The sequence below is a fragment of the Ursus arctos genome, unplaced genomic scaffold (genome assembly GCF_023065955.2).
Source record: "Ursus arctos isolate Adak ecotype North America unplaced genomic scaffold, UrsArc2.0 scaffold_8, whole genome shotgun sequence".
Lineage (NCBI taxonomy): Eukaryota > Metazoa > Chordata > Mammalia > Carnivora > Ursidae > Ursus > Ursus arctos.
The window spans coordinates 8,453,590-8,473,552 of record NW_026623100.1 but is presented as its reverse complement, the minus strand read 5'-3'; the positions used below and the strand labels follow the sequence as shown (position 1 = coordinate 8,473,552).

Here is a 19,963-nt window from a genome sequence, read left to right as displayed (position 1 = left end):
AAATACCCACCATACCAACCTCATATAAAAGCCTGTAGACCAAAGTTAGCTATCTTTATTCTAGAAACTTTTGTTATTCTGGTATTCATTGGTTTTATCTACAGAATCACTGAGAACTTAATCTACAGAGTACTTACATATATATACTACTTTGTAAACATAAAGCAAACCGTAATTACATATCAGTTTCTGACCTACTTCTAATAGGTGGGAAGCATAATTAAAATTGATCAGACTGAAAGGATATTATACTTTTTATACACCCTTCTGATAACAGCCATTCTTCTAAACAGTTATCAGTTAAAGTATCCCATTATTTAAAAGAAAAGAAGGAAATCGCAACTTCCCATGGCTAAAGCAAAGCCCCTAATGTACCTAAAGTGAGAAATATTTATTTTGCAGAACCCCCAAAAGAACTAAAACCCAGGGTGCAAATAATAGCAAACTCCTACCCTCCTTGACCCACTTTCTGCTAGCCATTTCTGGCCCTTCCCCTGGGGTCCTTCACCGGTCATGCTTCAGTTTCCTTGCTCCCACACAGTGTACGTTTTGAACGGCTAAACGTATGATGGAATTCTCAGGATTCGAATGAAGCCTTGCTTTAGACTAAAAGCCAATCCATGGCAAAGATATATAATGGGTCTGCCTGAGGGCCTGAGGTCTCTTAAGCAATCTTAAAGTAATATAATCTAGGAGCCTAGAAGGCTTAAAGCTTCCTTCCTAAAGGATGAGATGATCACAAGATCATCACGTGATATAGCAAGATCCTCACACTGTAAAAGACACACTAACACTTTTGTCAGAAACCTGAAACTTGTCCAGTAATTTGTAGCATCTCAGGAAGGAAAAAGAACATACTTGCATGGCAGAATTCTGATAACGTCCTTTACTTTAAAATTTTCAATACACACTGCACAATTTTCAGCATCAACATCAATTCCCTGTAAAAAGGAAAGAAACAAGTTCACTATATCCTTGCTACATGCTCTGTCTTGACAAAACTCACAACGTCCTGGGTAAAACAATGACAAATTTTGTACTACCAGGGTACAACCAGAAGCTAAATACAATCTCTATTCAGTATATTTACCTTTTACCACTGTCCAGAGATTATTTAAAGAATCTGGCTGAAAAGGAAAAAATGTCATTGTCTACCTAATCAGACATGAACAGTTTTGATACTAGGGTAGTGTTCATGTTTTCAGGGTTATAGAAATGCAAATGCCTACTTTACTACAGTAAAAATTATTTTTCAAATATAAAACTTGTAAAGAGAATATCCAATAAGCTACTTGTTTCTAGAACAATTAAAAACAAAAACAAGGGCACTTTCACTAGAATTTGCTAAAGAACATAGTTAACAACTTGCAAATGAGAAAACAAAAATGGCTAAATATCTGCAAATATTCCCCTCACTAGTGATAAAAGAATTACGGATTAAAATAAATTATCATTTTTCATCCATCAAATTAATAAAGGTAAAAAGAAATAAGACTTGCCGGGGAGGAAGCAGTCTTGTGACAAAATTTCCACTTCTAAGAATCTATGGTCATCGGCCTTTTTGGTGGTGTCAGCCTTTCCCCCATTTCCCTGGGTACCCCCCACATCGAACCACCTGGCCTCATCCCATCAAAGCAGGAACAGCCAGAGTGGTCATCTGACCCAAGACAGGCCATTGAGACTCCCTTTGATTCTGGGATGGATTCAAGAACTACCAGTGTCTGCATGTAGCTCCAACGTTAGCAAGTGTATTTTATGAGAACACGGCTACCCTGTCCTTATGTAATTACTTTAAAAATACACTGAGCCGTGTACATCACTTGATAGCAAGCAAGCAGTAAAAACTGATTATTGTTATCAAAGAGTATTAAAATTTTTAATACTTAAAATTGTACGTTGCTGTTAAAGTAAATATTATCATTTATCGTATGCCATACAAAACTGATGAAGTAATTTTTGAAGTCCTAAATGGCCTGTAAGCTTATACATTACTGTGAAGGAGTCCATTAAAAAAAAACAAAATTAGAAACCAAACACCCATCTCTAGAACTGGACAAGATGTAGATTTAAGAAAACACAACATTTTTCTGTACAAATTTAATCAAAATCATCAGAAAATCACGTGTGTGGCACCTGGCTGGCTTGGTCAACGGAGCATGCGACTCTTGGTCTCAGGGTTATAAGTCTGAGCCCCATATGGGATGTAGAGAATACTTAAAGAAATAAAACTTAAAAAAAAAAAAAAGAAAGAAAGAAAGAAAGAAAAAAGAAAAATCCATGTATGTACCTCACAGACCATTTAGGGATTTCTTTTTAACCATTATTTTGACAACTTTCAAAGAACAGTAGAATCACATTTTCAAAAATATTCTGTATAAAGAAATGCTCAGGGGGCTCCTGGGTGGCTCAGTTGTTAAGTGTCTGCTTTCAGCTCAGGTCATAATCGCAGGGTCCTGGGATCAAGCCTCATGTCGGGCTCCTTGCTCAGCAAGGAGTCTGCTTCTCCCTCTCCCTCTAACCCTCTCCCCTGCTCGTGCTCTCGCTCTCAAATGATTTTTTTTTAAAACCTAAAAAAAAAAAAAAAAAAGCCCTGTACAGGAAGAGGATATTATCAATTTACTTATGTTCTTAAGGACTCAATTCAGTATATTGTACATATACATCTCTGCGCATATTTGCAGACCGAGATTTCCTGCTATGGAGCAGAAGACATATTCTAAGGGGAGCATAAAACTACATGCTTATCAAGTGACCAGCCATGTGTAATGCATGTAGAGTTTGTCACAGGCATTTACTGGAGACACTCTCCCCAAGGACCCTCAGTGATCTGTACATCAAGTGCTAATCTCAAGCCATCACATGAGAAACTTTGTTTGGTTTTACTTTTTCTGTTCAGTACATCTGCATGGGAAGAAACCAGTACCCTGCACAAACTATTAAAATTCAACTGTTACCTCTGTATAAGGCATTCGGGAAAGAATAGAAGCCAACAATATAATTCCAAGAGTATCTTCATATTAAATACACTAAATAAACCATTAATATCAGAATCCAAAGTTTAAAAATCAAAGGTCTATAATTTAATGAGTATTATTTCTGCTTTAAAGTTGGTCAAAAGAAGGGATACATAAAATAAGTACAGTTATTCTTTCTCTTTTTCAAAGGGGGAGTGAAGGGTAGAACAGATGAAGTCTCAACGATCTGGTGAGATGAAATGAAAATCAAAACAACAGAACCAACCTATACTTACAAGTCAACACTTATCAACATCTTAAAGACAGAGAAGACAAACCATTAAAAAAAAGTCCTACTACTGCATTAGCAACTGTTTTCCTCTTAAATAACTGATCCTCTAGGACCTGCCCCATTCCCAAAATGCTTTAAAACTGAGGTATGATTTTGACTTTTTATGTCCTGGTTGGCCATGTCAAAATGTTCTTTTTTTTTTTTTTTTTTTTTTAAATAGTTTTAAGGGGTGCCTGGGTGGCTCAGTTGGTTAAGCAACTGCCTTCAGCTCAGGCCATGATCCTGGAGTCCCGGGATGGAGTCCCGCATTGGGCTCCCAGCTCAGCAGGGAGTCTGCTTCTCCCTCTGACCCTCTCCCCTCTCACGTTCTTTCTCACTCTCTCTTTCAAATAAATAAAATCTTAAAGAAAAAAAAAGGGGGGGGAGTTTTAAGTACATTTTTTTCTCCCGTTCTCTACAAATCCCTGTTTTTTCCTCCCTGTATTTAAGGGAATCAGAGAGAATGGACACATAGCCTATCGCCTCAAAATTAACAGAAATGAATTTGAAGAATCAAAGGTCTATGGTCTAAGGGAACTTGGAAGTTCTTTACCTTCCTTAGAGTCACCTGGGTCTGACTGACAGGTAGAACTTTCTTAGGTGACAGACGTGTCAGTCCTGTCCAGTATGGTAGCAACCAGCCAATAGGGCCATTTGAATGTAGCTCTAGTGTGACTCAGGAACTGGATTTTAGGTTCAATTTCATCCATTTAAAGTAAAATAACTGTATGCAACTAATGGCTACCTTATCTGGTGGCACGGGATTAGGAGGCTCTTCAATGTGCAACTGAGTATTTCTGTCAACCCTTCCCTAAAATGAACACATGTATGCAAGTTATTACTAACTCAAACTAGTCAAACTCCACATGTTCAATGTATGAGTTTAACAGACTGCAAAGTTTTAGTTAGACATATAAACAGATACGTACTTTAGTCTAAAAGAAACCAAACCCCATGAAAATGTTACCTTTTCTCCATGCTTTACAGTATGAAGTGGAAGCTGGCCAATGATTTTCTTAGCTTCTTTCCTATGGCTCTTAGGTAGGAAAAATACTATTATCACTAAAAATTTTAAGTCACTATTTTAAAAAATTCACATAAGTGTACAGAAAAAATTTCATTTAAAAAACAGTTAAATGATTACAATGAAAATGACAAAAATTACCATTTACATTTTAATGTATAAAATACCCACATATAACTTAAGAGCTGTTTGATCAGAGTATTTATTTTCAATTCCATGCCTGAAGAAGAAACCAATTCTTATGTTTAAATATTGGCAAGAGAGTAGGAAGCTGAGGATGGGGGTGAAGGGGTCCCACCGATTCATCCTCTAATGCCCGTCCCTAAAACGAAAGAGCAGCAGGTGCAAGATGACCTGAAATGACTACCACCTACAAAGCCAGAAAGAGTGGCTTTTCAAGAGAACAGGTAAGTGTGAAATTCAAAGGCCTGTCTATGGAAGCCTCTGGGTCTCTGCAGATCAATGGCTTTGAAAGTTGCCCCACAAGAGAAGCCAGGAAGCCGCTCCCACTCTGCTCCTCGCCTTCAGGCTGAGGGTTCTCCTTGTTTTAAACACAGAACCAGGTCCTGTACCTCAGGCCTATTTATCCTTCCTTTATGTCCCAAAAAGGGGAAAAAGGGTATTCACAGGAGCAAAACATGCAAAAAGTGACCCCATTTAAAGGTATTTAATTTCCCACAGAACAGAAAATTTAATATACTCTAATTAAAAAATTATTTTTAAAAAAAGTTACATGAGGAATATTTATGAACTATCTTTTAAAAAGCAAAGTTAAAAAGAATTACCCATTATTACCTGACTTCCAAACTGTGAGCCAGTATATAGGAAACGCTGTATATAGTAGAATATCAGCCAGGCTAATGAGATAATCATCATGGTGATGAAGGCGATGGCCACAAATACCACAGACTGACCACTGATAAACTCCTGTACGTGACGGGTGCCAACCCCTATGGTCATTTTGACTGCAATGCCTTTCTGCACCAGATCCAAAATTTCTCTTCCTTTTGGGTAGCTAACCATAATGACTACTATATTTCCTGTTCCTGTAGGGAAGAACAAAAAATGTCAATATGAAGAACACAAAATGAGATACAGAGAAAGGTAAGAGAAAAATATAAAGAGTACTACAGCTTGTCCATATGTAACATCCAAAACTTTAAAAAAATGTTTAATTTTCAAGGAAAACATAAGTTGCCAGAACCGGTCCCCAAAGAGAAAACAGACTGACCACATTAGAAGTAGAATAAGTCTCTAATAACTATCCCCCCAAAAGTAAGAGCCCCATTCAATTCCATAGGTGAATTCTACCACCAAAACTTTAAGTACTGAAACTGTTCCACAGGAGATTAAAAAAGTTAAAAAAGTTTTAAAAAATTTCCAGATAATAAAGCCAAACATGGGAATAAACCAAAAGAACCATACAGACTAATTTCATTTATGAATATGAATACATAATGCCTAGAGGTGCCTGGGTGGCTAAGTCGGTTAAGCGTCTGCCTTCGGCTCAGGTCATGATCCTGGGGTCCTGGGACTGAGCCCTGCATCAGGATCCCCGCTCAGCAGGGAGTCTGCTTCTCCCTCTCACCCTCCTCCCTCCCATGTGCCCTCTCACTCTTTCTCTCAAATAAATAAAATCTTAAAATGCCGACCTAAAGCATGCTTATTAATCACAGGGAGGCAATCCGAGAATTTCTACTATGATCACTATTATTTAACGTTAGTCTAAAGGCATAAGCAGACAAAATACAAAAAAATAGGAAAGAAGAGGTAAAATCAGTTTACATAAATCTATCTATAAATTAATCTATAAATCTATTTAATAAATCTAATTATAAATTAGAAATAAAATACCAATAGAATTCTTAAAACCTTAAAAATGCTGTTTCTGAAGTTCATTAGGGGAAAAATAATCACAAATGATTAGGAAAACTTTTTAAACATAAAACCTGAACTAACCTTTACAATTAAAGTAATTGAAACAGTGTGGTAGTAGCAAAGGAAGACAACGAGAGTAAGGGGGTAGAATGAAAGTCCAGAAATGAGGCCCAAATACAAAAAAGAACTTAGTACATGATAAAACTGTAATCTTAAAACACTGGGGTAAAATGGATCATTATAAAAAAAATAGTATGGGGATAACTGGGTATTATCTGAGGGAAAATAAAAAAGCTGTATACCTATCTCACAATTTATGGCAAAATAAGTTCCAAGTAAATCAAAGATTTAAATATATAAATATATAAAAGAGAAGAAATATAAAAATGAAAATTTTCCACATGGCTAAAAAAGAGTAAAATCGAGGAATCAAGATCAAAAGAGCAAATGGCCAACAGGGGGGAAAATACATGTAACATAACAAAGACAGAAAACAATTTCCTGTAAGAGAGCAACAGAAAAGACAAAATATTTTTTTTACACATCAGCTTTAGTGAGATAGAATTGACATGTCATAAAATTCACCCTTTTAAAGTATACAATTCACTGTTTTTAGTATATTCACAAAGGCTGCGCAACCATAACCACAATCTAATTCCATAACATTTTCACAGCCCTAAAAAGAAAACCTGTACGCCTCAGTGGTCACTCCCCAACAAATAGATTTTAAACACATGAAAAGTCATGGTACAAATGAAAACATTAAAAAGATCTTCAACTTACATCGCAATGCATCCTGAAAACCTAAGTTGAAAATATCCTAAGTAGAAAATGCATTTAATACGGAACATCACTGCTTAGCCTAGCCTACCTCAAACGTGCTCAGAACACTTACAACAACCTATGTATGGTTGGGCAAAATCCTCTAACACTGTACCTACAGGGAAGTGCTGACTATTTCATGTAATTTGCTGAATACAGTATAGAAAGTAAAAAATGAAATGGTGATCTGGGTACCGAATGGTTGTTGACCTTCGTGATCATGCGGCGGACTGGGAGCTAGGGCCGCTGCCACAACCCAGCATCATGAGAGAGTACTGTAGGCCGTATCGCTAGCCCAGGAAAAGATCCAAATTCAAAATTTGAAGTATGGTTTCCACGGAATGCATGCTGCTTTTGTGCCACCATAAAGTAAAAAAATTGCAAGTCAAACCATAGTAAGCTGGGGATCATCCATACCTCTATGACGGCAAAGATCAAATAGTTTTGATCCTCCCTTACGGCGAGAGGGAGCACAAACCTGCACTCTCGCATGCTGCGGGGGGAGTTTATTATTACTATCGTCGATGGAGGGAAATGGCTATCAAAAAACTTGTATTTATTTATTTTTCCCAAGAAATTTAATGCACAGCGCTTTGATTCAGCAATTCCATGTCCAAGAACTTAATTGCAAAGTTACACTTTCATACGTATACAGGAGCTACCCGTAAAGATATCTGTCGTCAAATTTGTTTTCTCTAAGTTTCTGCTATTACAATCTAAACGTCCATCCATAGGAAGAGGGTTACATAAACTACAGTACGTGTACACAGACTGAGGGGTGACTCCATTTGTATGGACAGTACCCAAGATGACAGGAGGGGGAAAAAAGCAACGTGTCAAACTATGTGGATGGAAAATCTATATGTCACATCAATTTGGACTGCCTCTGGAAGGTGACAGAGACTAGGGACCCTTACTCCGTCTAGGGAGAGGAGTTGGACACAATAAAAATTCTGTACAATGTGCGCGTATCACCTATTCAAAAACTAATTTAAAAAATGCACAGAAAGGGGCGCCTGGGTTGTTCAGTCGGTTAAGCGTCTGCCTTCGGCTCAGGTCATGATCCCGGGGTCCTGGAGTGGAACCCCACATCAGGCTTCCTGCTCAGGGGGGAGCCTGCTTCTCCTTCTCCCTCTGCCTGCTGCTCCCCCAGCTGTGCTCTCTAATAAATAAAATCTTTTAAAAAATAAATAAAATAAAAATACACACAAAGAATGTTCTCTGGCATCACTTTGAAACTGCGTCATAACAATTTTATTGCAGAGAGAAACTTAATCTGTAGCAAACCAACTGTGGCCCCTGCCATTGGGATTTAGTTACTGAAACACCAGAAGAGCACCCTTCTAAGGTGGCTCCCCCCTGGAGGCCAATCCTTTGACCTGGGCCGTAAGTATCACTTAGCAAGAACTGTACTTGTCGCCCCACTCACACAGTCTGCCATGTCATCACTGGGGAGACACGAGAAGGAGGAAGGCATTTCCTGCCTTCAGGAAAACAAACATCTAGAAGCTGAGACACATAAGCACAGAAACAATTATTATGATAGTTATACCACTTATAATTACATGGCACTTATAAGCTGAAAGCCTTTTCTCATAAACCTCCTTCTGTGGAAAACTTCAAGCACACACTAAAGTAGAAAGAACGGTTTAATGAACTCCATGCGCCTGTCTCAGTTTTTATACAGAAAATAAAACTGTTTCCCTGCTACGGTCACAGCTACACAAAACTTCTGGTACTGACATAATTTCTTTGTGTTAACTGGGGAAAACCAACTGCGGAGCACTTTCACATGCACACGTCACTTGAAGCAGAGAGGCCAAATTACCCTTTTACAGATGAGGGCTCAAAAATCTGAAGAGAACTGCTGAATGTCATATACTACCCGGAAAAGCCAGTTCTAGGCCCTGAAGACCCAGCTCCCACACAGTATCTCTGCCCTGCCTCCTCGTGGGGTCCCAGGCTTTAGAGCCACGCAGACTGGGTTCAAATCTGTCATCCACTGTCTGGGTCTGGAGAAACTACCCTCTCTGAGAATATTTCTTCAGCTATAAAATGAGAATGAGAATTTTTCTATTTTGGACTATTGCTTATTTAATAAAAAAGCGGAATACAAAGAGCTGCAGAAATGCAGTGATAGTTTTGTCTGAGGTGGGAGAGAACTCTTTCCTTAGGAAGTACACTTGAGGTACATCTGGAAGGACAGGAGAAGTTTGCCGAGCAAACAAAGGAGGCTTTCTAGGCTGTGAAATCATCATAAAAAACATACTTGGGATGGTGATTGGTCCAATTTGGTTAGTGACTAAAATACAGTTGTCCCCCTTATCACAAGGGATACAACCCAAGACCTCCAGTGAATGCCGGGAATTGCAGATAGCAACGAATGCTATATATACTATTTTTCCCCCATACACACCTATGATAAAGTTTAATTTACAAATTAGGTACAGTAAGAGATTAACAACTAATAATAAAATAGGACAATTATAACAACATACTGCAAAAAAAAAAAAGTCATATGAATGTGGCCTCTCTTAAAATATTTTGTACTGCACTCACCCTTCTTGTGATGATGTGAGATGATAAAATGCCCACGTGATGAGATGAAGCGAGGTCAATGATGTAGACATCATGACCTAACATTAGGCTACTACTAATCTTGTGACCATAGGTCAGACGGAAGATCATCTACTTCCAGACCGAGGTTGACCGCGGGTAACTGGAACCATGGATAAGGGGGGTGACTACTGTCTATGTAAAGGTATCTTGTTTATCTCCTTATCCCCAGTGCCTCACATAGAACCTGGCACACAGAAAGTGTTTAATAAATATTTGCTGAATAAATGAATGAGTAAATAAAAGGTGGAAGATGAACTGAGATTACTGGGGTTCTTGAACACCAAAATTTTCAAAGGAAGGGGCTACTGACACAGTGATTATCAGAGGGATACGCTGAACTGAAACCACTTGTAATATCAACTTGAAATTTTTCACCTAGGAAACTAAAACAGTTCACGGAGTTAAAAGAAATCATGAAAAAAAAAAAATACTGTGTCTAGGATGACAGCTAAACCATTTGCTATACTAATTATAGCAGCAAGATTGCTTCTGGGAACTACTTTAAATTAACAAAACTCAGAATGAAGACTCATCCTATACCATGATTTGCTTTTCCGGACCATTTTTTGGGATGAACCGGAGGTAGGGCAGCTGAATAAAAACGCACTAGCTTGCGGTCACTGTGTGCATGACCGGAGGGATACCAGGGACAGGCACCTCGTTTGGCCCTGCCCTTACCTCCTCATGCACTACCACGTCCCCAGGCCAATCCCAGAGAGCCTTAGGGACACAGGAGAGCAAATCACAGCTGATTTCCCAACTAAAGAGCTGAGTTTCTTCATGGGACACACAGACACTCAAAGACTTAGGAGAGGAGAGAAAGTTCTTAGGATTTTTCCTACCCCAGCAGAAGAATCCCATTACGTTTCAGGTTTTCTTTCTTTCTCATAATTTCCATACCCTTAATACTGCCACCAGTCATGCTTGTGTAAAAACGGTCATCTTGTGCAATCCCTCTCGCTCCCCCAAAGAAGAGGTAAGAGGTGTATTACCATTAGACTGGAAAACTCCAAGTTTATTTTTGTCTTACTTAGCACAAGTCTGTGTACAGAGTACATGATCATAAACCTACTTGTCAGATAATAAATACCAAATACAGTACTCTTTAGCAAGCCAAACCGTCCATAATACAAAACTCCTCTGTGCCAGAAATAAAATTGCATATATTTCTGTTTCCTTTCAAATGTCTGTGTTCCTCTTACCACTTGCTCAAAAACAAAAAAGAAAGAAAGCTTGTCATGGTCAGTAGGTTCAAAATTTTAGAGGTTACATGTGAGTCCAGTGTACCATTTCTCTCCTCCCAAAGGAAACTATATAGATTTCAACATTCTTTTGAGGGGGGTGGGAACTACTGAAATACTTGAATGGTGGATTAGATTTCTGCTCTAGAAAACTGATTCAGGCAGCAAGAAATACATTTTAGAGTCCCAGCAAAAGATCCCATTAAATTTCAGGTTTTCTTTCTTTCTCATAACTTCTATACCCTCTCCACCTTCTAACCCCCAACCTGGAAAATTCTTAGTCAAATCTTCAAGATTCAGCACAAGCTCAACTCAAGCACCACCCACCCCTTTGGGCCTGCAATGCATCAGATCCTCCTAGATACAGCTCTAGTAGGTGTATAAAACATCTACTAGAATTTCTTTATAGGTCTCTCTCCCTCACTAGACGAGTACTACCTGTTCTTATTTATTAGCTTTTGTAGCCAAGTATCATGCAGTGGTGACCCACAGAAGAGTTTCTGTATGCATCTGAAAAAATTGGCTTATCTTCAAGTATTATAGCTGAAATGCCTCAATAAGGATAATATTAATAGAAACAGTACACCCAATATGAATGCAAATGTCTCCAAAATTTGAAGCTACTATGCAAAACAGAATTGTTTTTATGGTTGGCTGGGAGTGTCAGGAGAACACAAAAACAAACGTAATTCTTTTCTTGGAAATTTAAATTATGTTTTAGATAATTTGACTTGCTCAAAAATATTTTATATTTGTTGAATATACAACTCTACAGGGTTCCTAAATGCATTACTTTATCTCAGGGCTTCAGCCTTTTGCAATGCTATTCCCACCACCAAGATGTCCTATAGCCCGACCCCCCCTTCCACACACCACACACACCCAGAGACACCTTCTGCATCAACGCGTCCTTCAAAACTCAATCTTTCTGGGAACCACCTTAGTTAATCCCACCTTCTAAGTGTGCCTGTGAGGTGCCATTTCTGTCTTCCTACAGCACCAAAATAAGTAATTCAAATTCACATTTCTGGATCATTTGAGTATAGCATTAAACATCATCGAACATTTATTATTAAGAACTACTTACCATGCTCTGCAAATGCAAAATGCACCACATCTTCTATAACACAAGGGGCTTCTACATTTTTGTCATTTCCCTCCACCCCAATTCTGGCCCCTTCTTCAAACACAGCTCTAAGCCTTGCCAGTACTTGGCACTCAGTAAACAGCTGTTAACAGAATGAATGAAGTTAACTGTATACACAGTAAATGAATGAATCTATTCTTAAAAGGCCATGCCACAATTTCAGCAAAAGGATCATCCTATTTATTAACTGACAATAATTACACTAAGGCCAATAGTCTATGAAAATTTTGTTTTATTTTTTTTAAGTTTCTTTTCTTTTTTTTTTTTTTTAAGATTTTATTTATTTATTTGTCAGAGAGAGAGCACAAGCAGGGAGAATGGCAGGCAGAGGGAGAAGCAGGCTTCCCGCTGAGAAGGGAGCCCAATGTGGGACTCGATCCCAGAACTGTGGGATCATGACCTGAGCTGAAGGCAGACACTTAACCAACTGAGCCACCCAGGAATCCCTAAAAACTTGTTTTAATGATTTGACTTGTATCAATTTTTACTCATCTTAGTCAAACTAACTTCTAGTCACTCTTGCAGGATCTGCTTTAAATGTCCTTCCTTTATGCTCCCTAAGCATCCATGCATATAATTCAATCAAGGTCCAAACCATATTGTCTGGAAAGTTGTTTAACGCTCCCACCAGGTCACAAACTCCTCAAAGGCAGGCACGAGTCTTATGCATTTCTATACCTGAGCAAGCACAATACTTGGCCCAAAGTGGCTACTCATTATTCTGTCTGCTAAAGTAAATTGACAGGAAATTAATTAGTTTAACAGTCCTTATAGTTGTTTTGATAGATTATCTTAGAGTCATGATTTTATTTTTATCCAAAGTATCTTGTACTAGATTTAGTAGAGTCAAGTAACGCACTTAAGAAAAAATGGAGAGGGGCGCCTGGGTGGCTCAGTCTTTAGGCATCTGCCTTTGGCTCAGTTCATGATCCCAGCGTTCTGGGATCGAGCGAGCCCTCCGCATCGGGAAGCCTGCTTCTCCCTCTCACAGTCCCCCTGCTTGTGTTCCCTCTCTTGCTGCCTCTTTCTCTGTCAAATAAATAAATAAAATCTTAAAAAAGAAAAAAAAGAAAAGAAAAACTGGAGAAATCCTCCCTGAGATGTGGGAAAAGACTATCACAATCTAATTTTACAAGTAGCCACCTCTATCTATTTTGCAGAATACCAGTGCTACACGGGAACACTGAAACCACTGAAATCTGTGGTTTTTACTGCCTCCAGCCACATTCTGACAAAATCCAAGAAACTTAACTTGAGCTGCATTCGAGGTTCTGTATAACATTTCAAATTCAAGTATTTCAAAGTCAGTTTGTCTTCTGACTTAATTCCATTCATTCCATTCTTAATGCTATTCCATTCTCAAAAAGTCTTGATACACTTGTACCCTTGTTCCCAGTTGGGCCAACTTCTGTGAAGGTCATTCCTTTCCATTCCTATAGTCACCACTACAGTATTAGCCCTTATACAGTTGATCCTTGAACAACACAGGTTTGAAATGTGTGGGTTAACTTATGCAAGGATTTTTTTTTCCAATACAGTACAGTACAGTAAATTTTCTCTTATGATTTTAATATAACATTTCCTTCCCTCTAGCTTATTTTATTGTAAGAATCCAGTAGGCAATACATGTAACATACAAAACATGTGTTAACTGACTGTTTATGTTATTGGTAAAATGCCCAGTCAAAAGTTAAGGAGTCGAGAGGCGCCTGGGTGGCACACCAGTTAAGCGTCTGCCTTCGGCTCAGGGCGTGATCCCGGCGTTATGGGATCGAGCCCCACATCAGGCTCCTCCACTAGGAGCCTGCTTCTTCCTCTCCCACTCCCCCTGCTTGTGTTCCCTCTCTCGCTGGCTGTCTCTATCCTGTCGAATAAATAAATAAAATCTTAAAAAAAAAAAAAAGTTAAGGAGTTGAAAGTTAATATGCAAATTTTCCACTGCATGGGGGGTTGGTGCCTCTAAGCCTTGTGTTGTTCAAGGGTCAACTTTATTTCTACTTGGATCAGCCCTACAGACTACAGTCTCTGCAGGTTTTCCTGTTTAATCCACTGGTCACAATGCTACCCAATTAATCTCCCTTTAAGTCAGAGGTTCAAAACATTGGATGATTTTGTCATCACTTCTCCCCCCCAGACATTTGGTATTATCTGGAGACATTTTTGGTTGTCACAACTGGAGGTAGAGGCCAGGGATGCTAAACATCCTATAATGCACAGGACAGCCCCTCCCACAACAAAGAATGATCTGGCTATATACAGAGACATCCCCCCCCATTACCTGGTCCAGTTTCCTCATCCACAAAGTGGGGTTAAAGTACCTACTAAGGCTGTCAGGAGGATTAAGTGAGCTGCTGTATGGAGAGCACTGAGCACAGTGCCTAGACACTGGGTACTCTCACACATTAAACAAAAATTGCTAAGGCTGTTACTTTTGTCTTTTTTCCCAAACAGAATGATTCTCACAGTAAAGAGATTAGAATGGACATTGATAATAGAAGAGAAACTCATGAGGATTTCAAATAAACATCATTGAGGTGTTTTTTGGGGCCTGGATAAATGATGTCAATAATATAAGCAAGCAATGTGGCTGAACCATAGTTAAAGCAAGTGCTATTAGCCTGGAAAAATGCGAACATCACGATCAAAAAACGCAGTGAACAGGTTTAAAAAATTGTAGTCGATGTCCCAGCCATTGAAAAGAAAAGGTCCAAATGAAGATGTTGTAGACTTAGAAGAGACTGCAAGGACCCAGAATCAGAGAATCCTGACACACTAACCTCTTTTCTTTGACAGAACTACTAAAACTGGGAAAACACCATCAATACGATGTATCAGGAATGGTCTCTGAAATCTGACAGAGCTTTTCATGGCAGCTTTATGGAAACGTGGCTTGGGTACAATGAGAATTTGGTAGACTTGTAACCACTGGAATAACTGCACCAAAGGTGGTGCCTCACCCAATGCCACCACATGAACATCTGCTCCCATTTCCTCTTCCAAAACCACTTCCTTCTGTTGCAGCTGAGAATTTCCCCTCTACTGTCTGAACACAACCGCTCCGAAGTATCCTATACATGGCCTCCTTCAAGACCTGCCTCCTGCGGTTACCTCTCCTCTATCCCGGATCTCTACCACATCACTCCAACCAATTTCAGTACGCCCTACGAATGTCCACCCTAACCCTCCCTTGTCCTATAGTTTCTGCACACTTCGCTGCATCTCGAGCCCTCAGTCAACCTTCTTGAAAGAGTTGTTCTAACAGTCTCCACTTTCTCACCTCTCAACTGATTTCCATTCGCATCACTGCTAAAATAGGCTAAATCCAAAGTCACTTTTCTGTCCTCATTAAAGTTCGACCCTGCCTTTAAATAATCAAAGCGGAATGAAAAACAAAAGTACAGGAAAAAGGATGTCTGACTTGCAGCAGCAGAAACTTTAAAACAGACTTTAATCACAATAAATTCAGAATGAGTCATGATCTTAGAAATCATAACAAATATGTTCACTCTGCTGGGTCCTATGGCACTCAGATTTTAGTTCTGAGGAGGACGTCTTGCAAAATAAGACTCTCAAACTGTCATCAGTGCTTGAAGATGCAACCTGTTGCCCTGGGGAATAGGTGTGTGGGAAGTGTCGTCTGGCAAAGAGCAAGACCTTTTCCTAAATGAACACAACCTGAAAAATTTCATCCAAACTCAAGACTCAAGGAACCTGATTGGCAGTAGGGCCAGTATTATAACCTTACATGGAGAAAGTGAGAAAGCATATCCGCACTTAAATCCAGATTTTATGGCTCAAAAGTTCAGAATACTCAGACATGTTTTATGAAAGTGAACAAACCAGAGTTCGACCAAGCCACCACTTGACATTGGTGAAGAGACTGCCAGACCTTGGCGTGCGCTGGGAAACAGCTTCCATTCCTACCCCACCTGACTTTGTGAAAACGATGAACGGAAAGGGACCCATGATTAGCAATCAAGAGACTTTCCACCACAATCCTCTTCAGGTGGGTTTTCTTTCCTTCTCCCCATTGCCCTCCTCCAGAGGGCACCTCCCCCCACCTGAAGGGCCCAAGGCGAAGATCTAATCTTGTCCGGAGGCCCGCCTACCTGCCCATAGAGCCCCGGGGGGGTCACGGCGCGCACAGCCAAAGCTTCCCTCCCAGGTCCTGATCGCCAGAAACCATCAGAGTCGCGCCCCCATACCCTTCGCTGCCAGCCGCTGGGGATCAAAGCCGAGGCCGAGAGGGCGGTCGGCCATGACTAAGCCGCAGAGTTCCCCCCGCCGCCTCCCCGCGTCCCCCGGCCTCGGCTCACCCGCGTGGGACATGGGCGTGGTGAGGTTCCCGTGGCCCTCCTCGTTGTAGAGGACCACGGCCGAGGCGTTCCTCCGCGCAGCCACCAGCACCTTGTCCTTAAAGGTGCAGCCCCCGCGCGCCACCAGGGCGACCCAAGGCGCGTCCCCCCGGCCGCCGGGCGCCGGCACGAGGAAGCGAGTGTCGGGGGCGCAGCCCTCGGGGTCGCGGCCCGCCGCACGCGGGACGCCCACCAGGCCTTGCGCGCCCTCCTTGGGCGAGCTGTCGCCGAAGCGGCCGCTCTCTGAGACGCTCCACACGGTGCGGTTCGTGTACGGGTCCACGTACTCGGTGCTCACCACGGCCGAGTACCACTCGAACGCCCGGCCCCTGGCCCCGGGCGCGTACAGGGCCAGCGCCAGCAGCGCCAGCGCGCCGCGGGCCCCGACGCCGGCCTCGGGCCGCCGCCGCCAAGCCATGGCCCCACCGCCGCGCTGACGAGGAGGAGGCCGGGGTTAGAGCAGCACGCGTGCGAAGCCGCTGAGGAACGTAAAGAAGCTGGCGCTTGCCGCCGAGCTGGGGAAGCGCCAGGCGGGGCCGCGGCGCACGCGCACCTGGCGGAGCGGGGGAAGGGGGAGGAGAGTGGGGCGGGGCCTTCCTTGGCCCCTCCCCGCCGAGACCCCGGCGCTGTGTGCGCGGGCTGGAGGCTCCCGCCTCCCCCTGGTGCCTGAGCGTGAGCCTCCCTCTGGTGCCTGAGCGTGACCGATCGCTGGTCCCCAGGCGGTCCACGACCCCAAGGATCCCGCGGATGCAGGGACTGGGTACGGGCAGCTCACGCGACGTCTGGCGCCACGCAGGGCGCGGTGGCCAGCGGCCGAGCTTGTGTAACCGGACCTCGAGGGCCCCCCCGAAGCCAGGGGAAGTGACCGTCGGAGAAAAGGGAAGCTCCGTGAGCGCGGTTATGTAAAGTTGCCCAGCGGATGTTTATGAAGAATTTACAGCGCAATGCAAGGCACATGGCAGAGGGCTTGTTTGTCTAGAACCAATCTACTCATGTTTTCCACACACGTTTTGTGACCGATTTTGTAATGCTAATTGATTTCTTGTCGCTTCTCTCCAGTATTGTACTCACGGCAACCTTTTCTATTATGGTATTTTATGTATAATCAGTTTCGAAAGTGCATCAAACTACCTGTTTAGATGAGCACTTACATTGTACAGCAATAAATAAAAAAAGGATTTGTTTGGAAGTAAGTGCTGGGTGGTAGTTGATTTAAAACTGCCGGGTATGCGTGGATACAAAGACTTACCGCTGCAGGAAAAGTTGAGACCATTAAATTCTGACTGACTCATCTTCCTCCTTCTACAAGGATCTGTAATTGAAGGAAGTAGAATGTAGCCACAGCAAGGGTTTCTGTTGGGCCTTAAGCCTCAATTTTCGGGTGCCTGGGGAGCTCAGTCAGTTGAGGGTCTGCCTTCAGCTCAGATCAGGATGGAGTCCAGGCTCCAGGTCCTGGAATTGAGCCCGGCATAGAGCTCCCCACTCAGCGGGGAGTCGGCTTTTCCCTCTCCCTTTGCCCCTCCCCACCGTTTGTTCTATTTCTCAGATAAATCTTAAAAAAACCCAAAACAACCTCACTTTTCTTTTTTGTTATCAGACTTTCTTGGACAGCATTTTAAAACGGTTCTAAAATGCAGCCTGGCCCACAATCCATAGCTCCCCTAGAAGTGGGATCTCCTGTCCCTTTCCCAACAGGAAACCAGTTTTAAAAGGCTTAAAGGAACGCTTCAGGCCTTTCCCTTGTCCCAGGTCTAGAATAAGGGAGGTAAGCTACTGTGGTCATGGCAGGTGAGAGAACAGGTCCCAGGGCCCCTACACTATGCTCGGGCAAAACAAGGACTTGTAGTTCCCAGAATATGCCTTTGTAGTTTCATATTTTGTCTTGCAAATTCATTTCCTTCTTTCTGAAATCCTCTTGCTCCTGGCTCTTGTCCTGGCAAACGCCAACTTCGTCTTCGAATTTTATCTCAAAAGCTATTTCTTCTGTGAAACCTCTGGTTCCTAAAGACAAACTTGGATGCTCCTATTTTCCATGTTGCTTGTGTAGGTTACGCTTATACGTTAATGTTATGCCAGCAACACTGCTTTCTGTAGAAATCGAGGTGTTCTTTAGCCTTCTCACAATACTGGGAGTTTCATGATGGCAAGGATTGAGTCTTTGCTGTTTTTATGAACCCACCTCAGCGAGCACAGTGTCATGTGCGTAACCCATGTTTATTAAATGAGCAAAACAGCTCTTTTTGTTGTTTTTTTCCTGTTTCAGAGTTAAGGACTCATGATTGTCTACAGGCTCGTTGCTCAAAGAAGTTCAACAGGTTAAGGCCTTGCAGCTCTTAAGCCCTGAGGCTCACCCCAACTTCTTGGTTTTCCTTTCTTCATCACCAGCTTCAGGCTGCAGCTGGTTCTGAAGCTGCTGCCACTGGCTCAAACCCTTAGGGCCTTCATCCCCTACACCAGCTGGCAAATGCTACTCTGTCTTCAATTCCCCTTCTCTACTGTCCCAGGAAGAAAAGCTGACAGGCCTCACCCCCACCACACTTTTAATGGGGGAGGGAGATGCAGGTTTCATTATTTTTTAATTGTTTAGTTTCAGAAAATTTCAAATGTTTCCAAAAGTAGAGGAACTAGTGTAATGAAGCTCTATGCACTTATAACTTCAATTCAACATGATCAATTCATGGCTAATTTCAAGTATACCCTTAAGCCACTTCCACTGGCTCCTATTAGATTATTGTGAAGGAAATCCTGGACATATTATATTTGTAAACATTTTCATATGTCCCTTTAGAAGTAAAAACATAATCACAGTATTATCACAATATTTAAATAGTCTACAGTTCTTTACTATCAAATACTCAGTGCATAAATTTCCTGATTGTCTCCTGAATGGTATCTTACATTCAGTTTGTTTGGATCGAGGTTTAAACGTTCACACATTGCATTTGGTGGAAATGTCTCTCAAGTTTCCTTTTTTCATAAGTTTTTTTTTTCTTTTCTATTTCTTTTTAAAGAATGGGATGATTTGATTTTTTTTTATTGCAATGTTAGTTGCCTTTCATGATCATTACCTAAATCTACTGTTTCCTTGTTTGCAAAAGGGTGATATTCTATCATTTCTTCTTCATTTTAAAGATTTGTTTGAGAAAGAGAGGGTGAGTGCCACGGGAGCAGGGGAGCAGGACGGAGGGAGGGGCCCAGGGAGAGGGACAGGGTGGAGGAGGAAGAGAGAAGCAAACTACCTGCTGAGCTCAGAGTCTGACTTGGACCTCTATATCCCAGGACCCTGAGATCATGACCTTAAGCCAAAACCAAGAGTTAGTCGCTCAACTGACTGAGCCATAAAGGCGCCCCATTCCTTCTTCATTTTATTAACTGGAGCACTTCTATAAAGAGACACTTCCCCTAACCAAATAGGGGTTACCCTGAGGTGCAATTTATGTGGAAGTGCCAGATTAAATGTTTCTTTTATCGGTTTTCAGAATAATGAATCCCTAACTCCCCCTCAAAGAGAATTCTTTTTTAGAAGTCCAATGTGCTATTCATTGCACTATAGAGCCAGACAAGAGAATTATTTTTAAATTGTCATTAATAA

The 19,963-nt window shown here is 41.6% G+C and overlaps 1 protein-coding gene across 1 annotated transcript in view; it reads right to left on the bottom strand.

Annotated features, from left to right (window-relative positions):
* Window positions 1-16,941, bottom strand: part of RNF149 (ring finger protein 149) — a 29,743-nt gene extending 12,802 nt beyond the window's left edge. The window contains exons 1-4 of the mRNA XM_048222630.2: window positions 16,333-16,941; window positions 5,105-5,355; window positions 4,253-4,321; window positions 859-941 (exon numbers count right to left, since the gene is read on the bottom strand). Of these exons, the coding sequence (XP_048078587.1) occupies window positions 859-941; window positions 4,253-4,321; window positions 5,105-5,355; window positions 16,333-16,789 (860 nt within the window). The 5' untranslated portion in view covers window positions 16,790-16,941. The remainder of the gene's footprint in view (window positions 1-858; window positions 942-4,252; window positions 4,322-5,104; window positions 5,356-16,332) is intronic.
* Window positions 16,942-19,963: the final 3,022 nt, after the last annotated feature.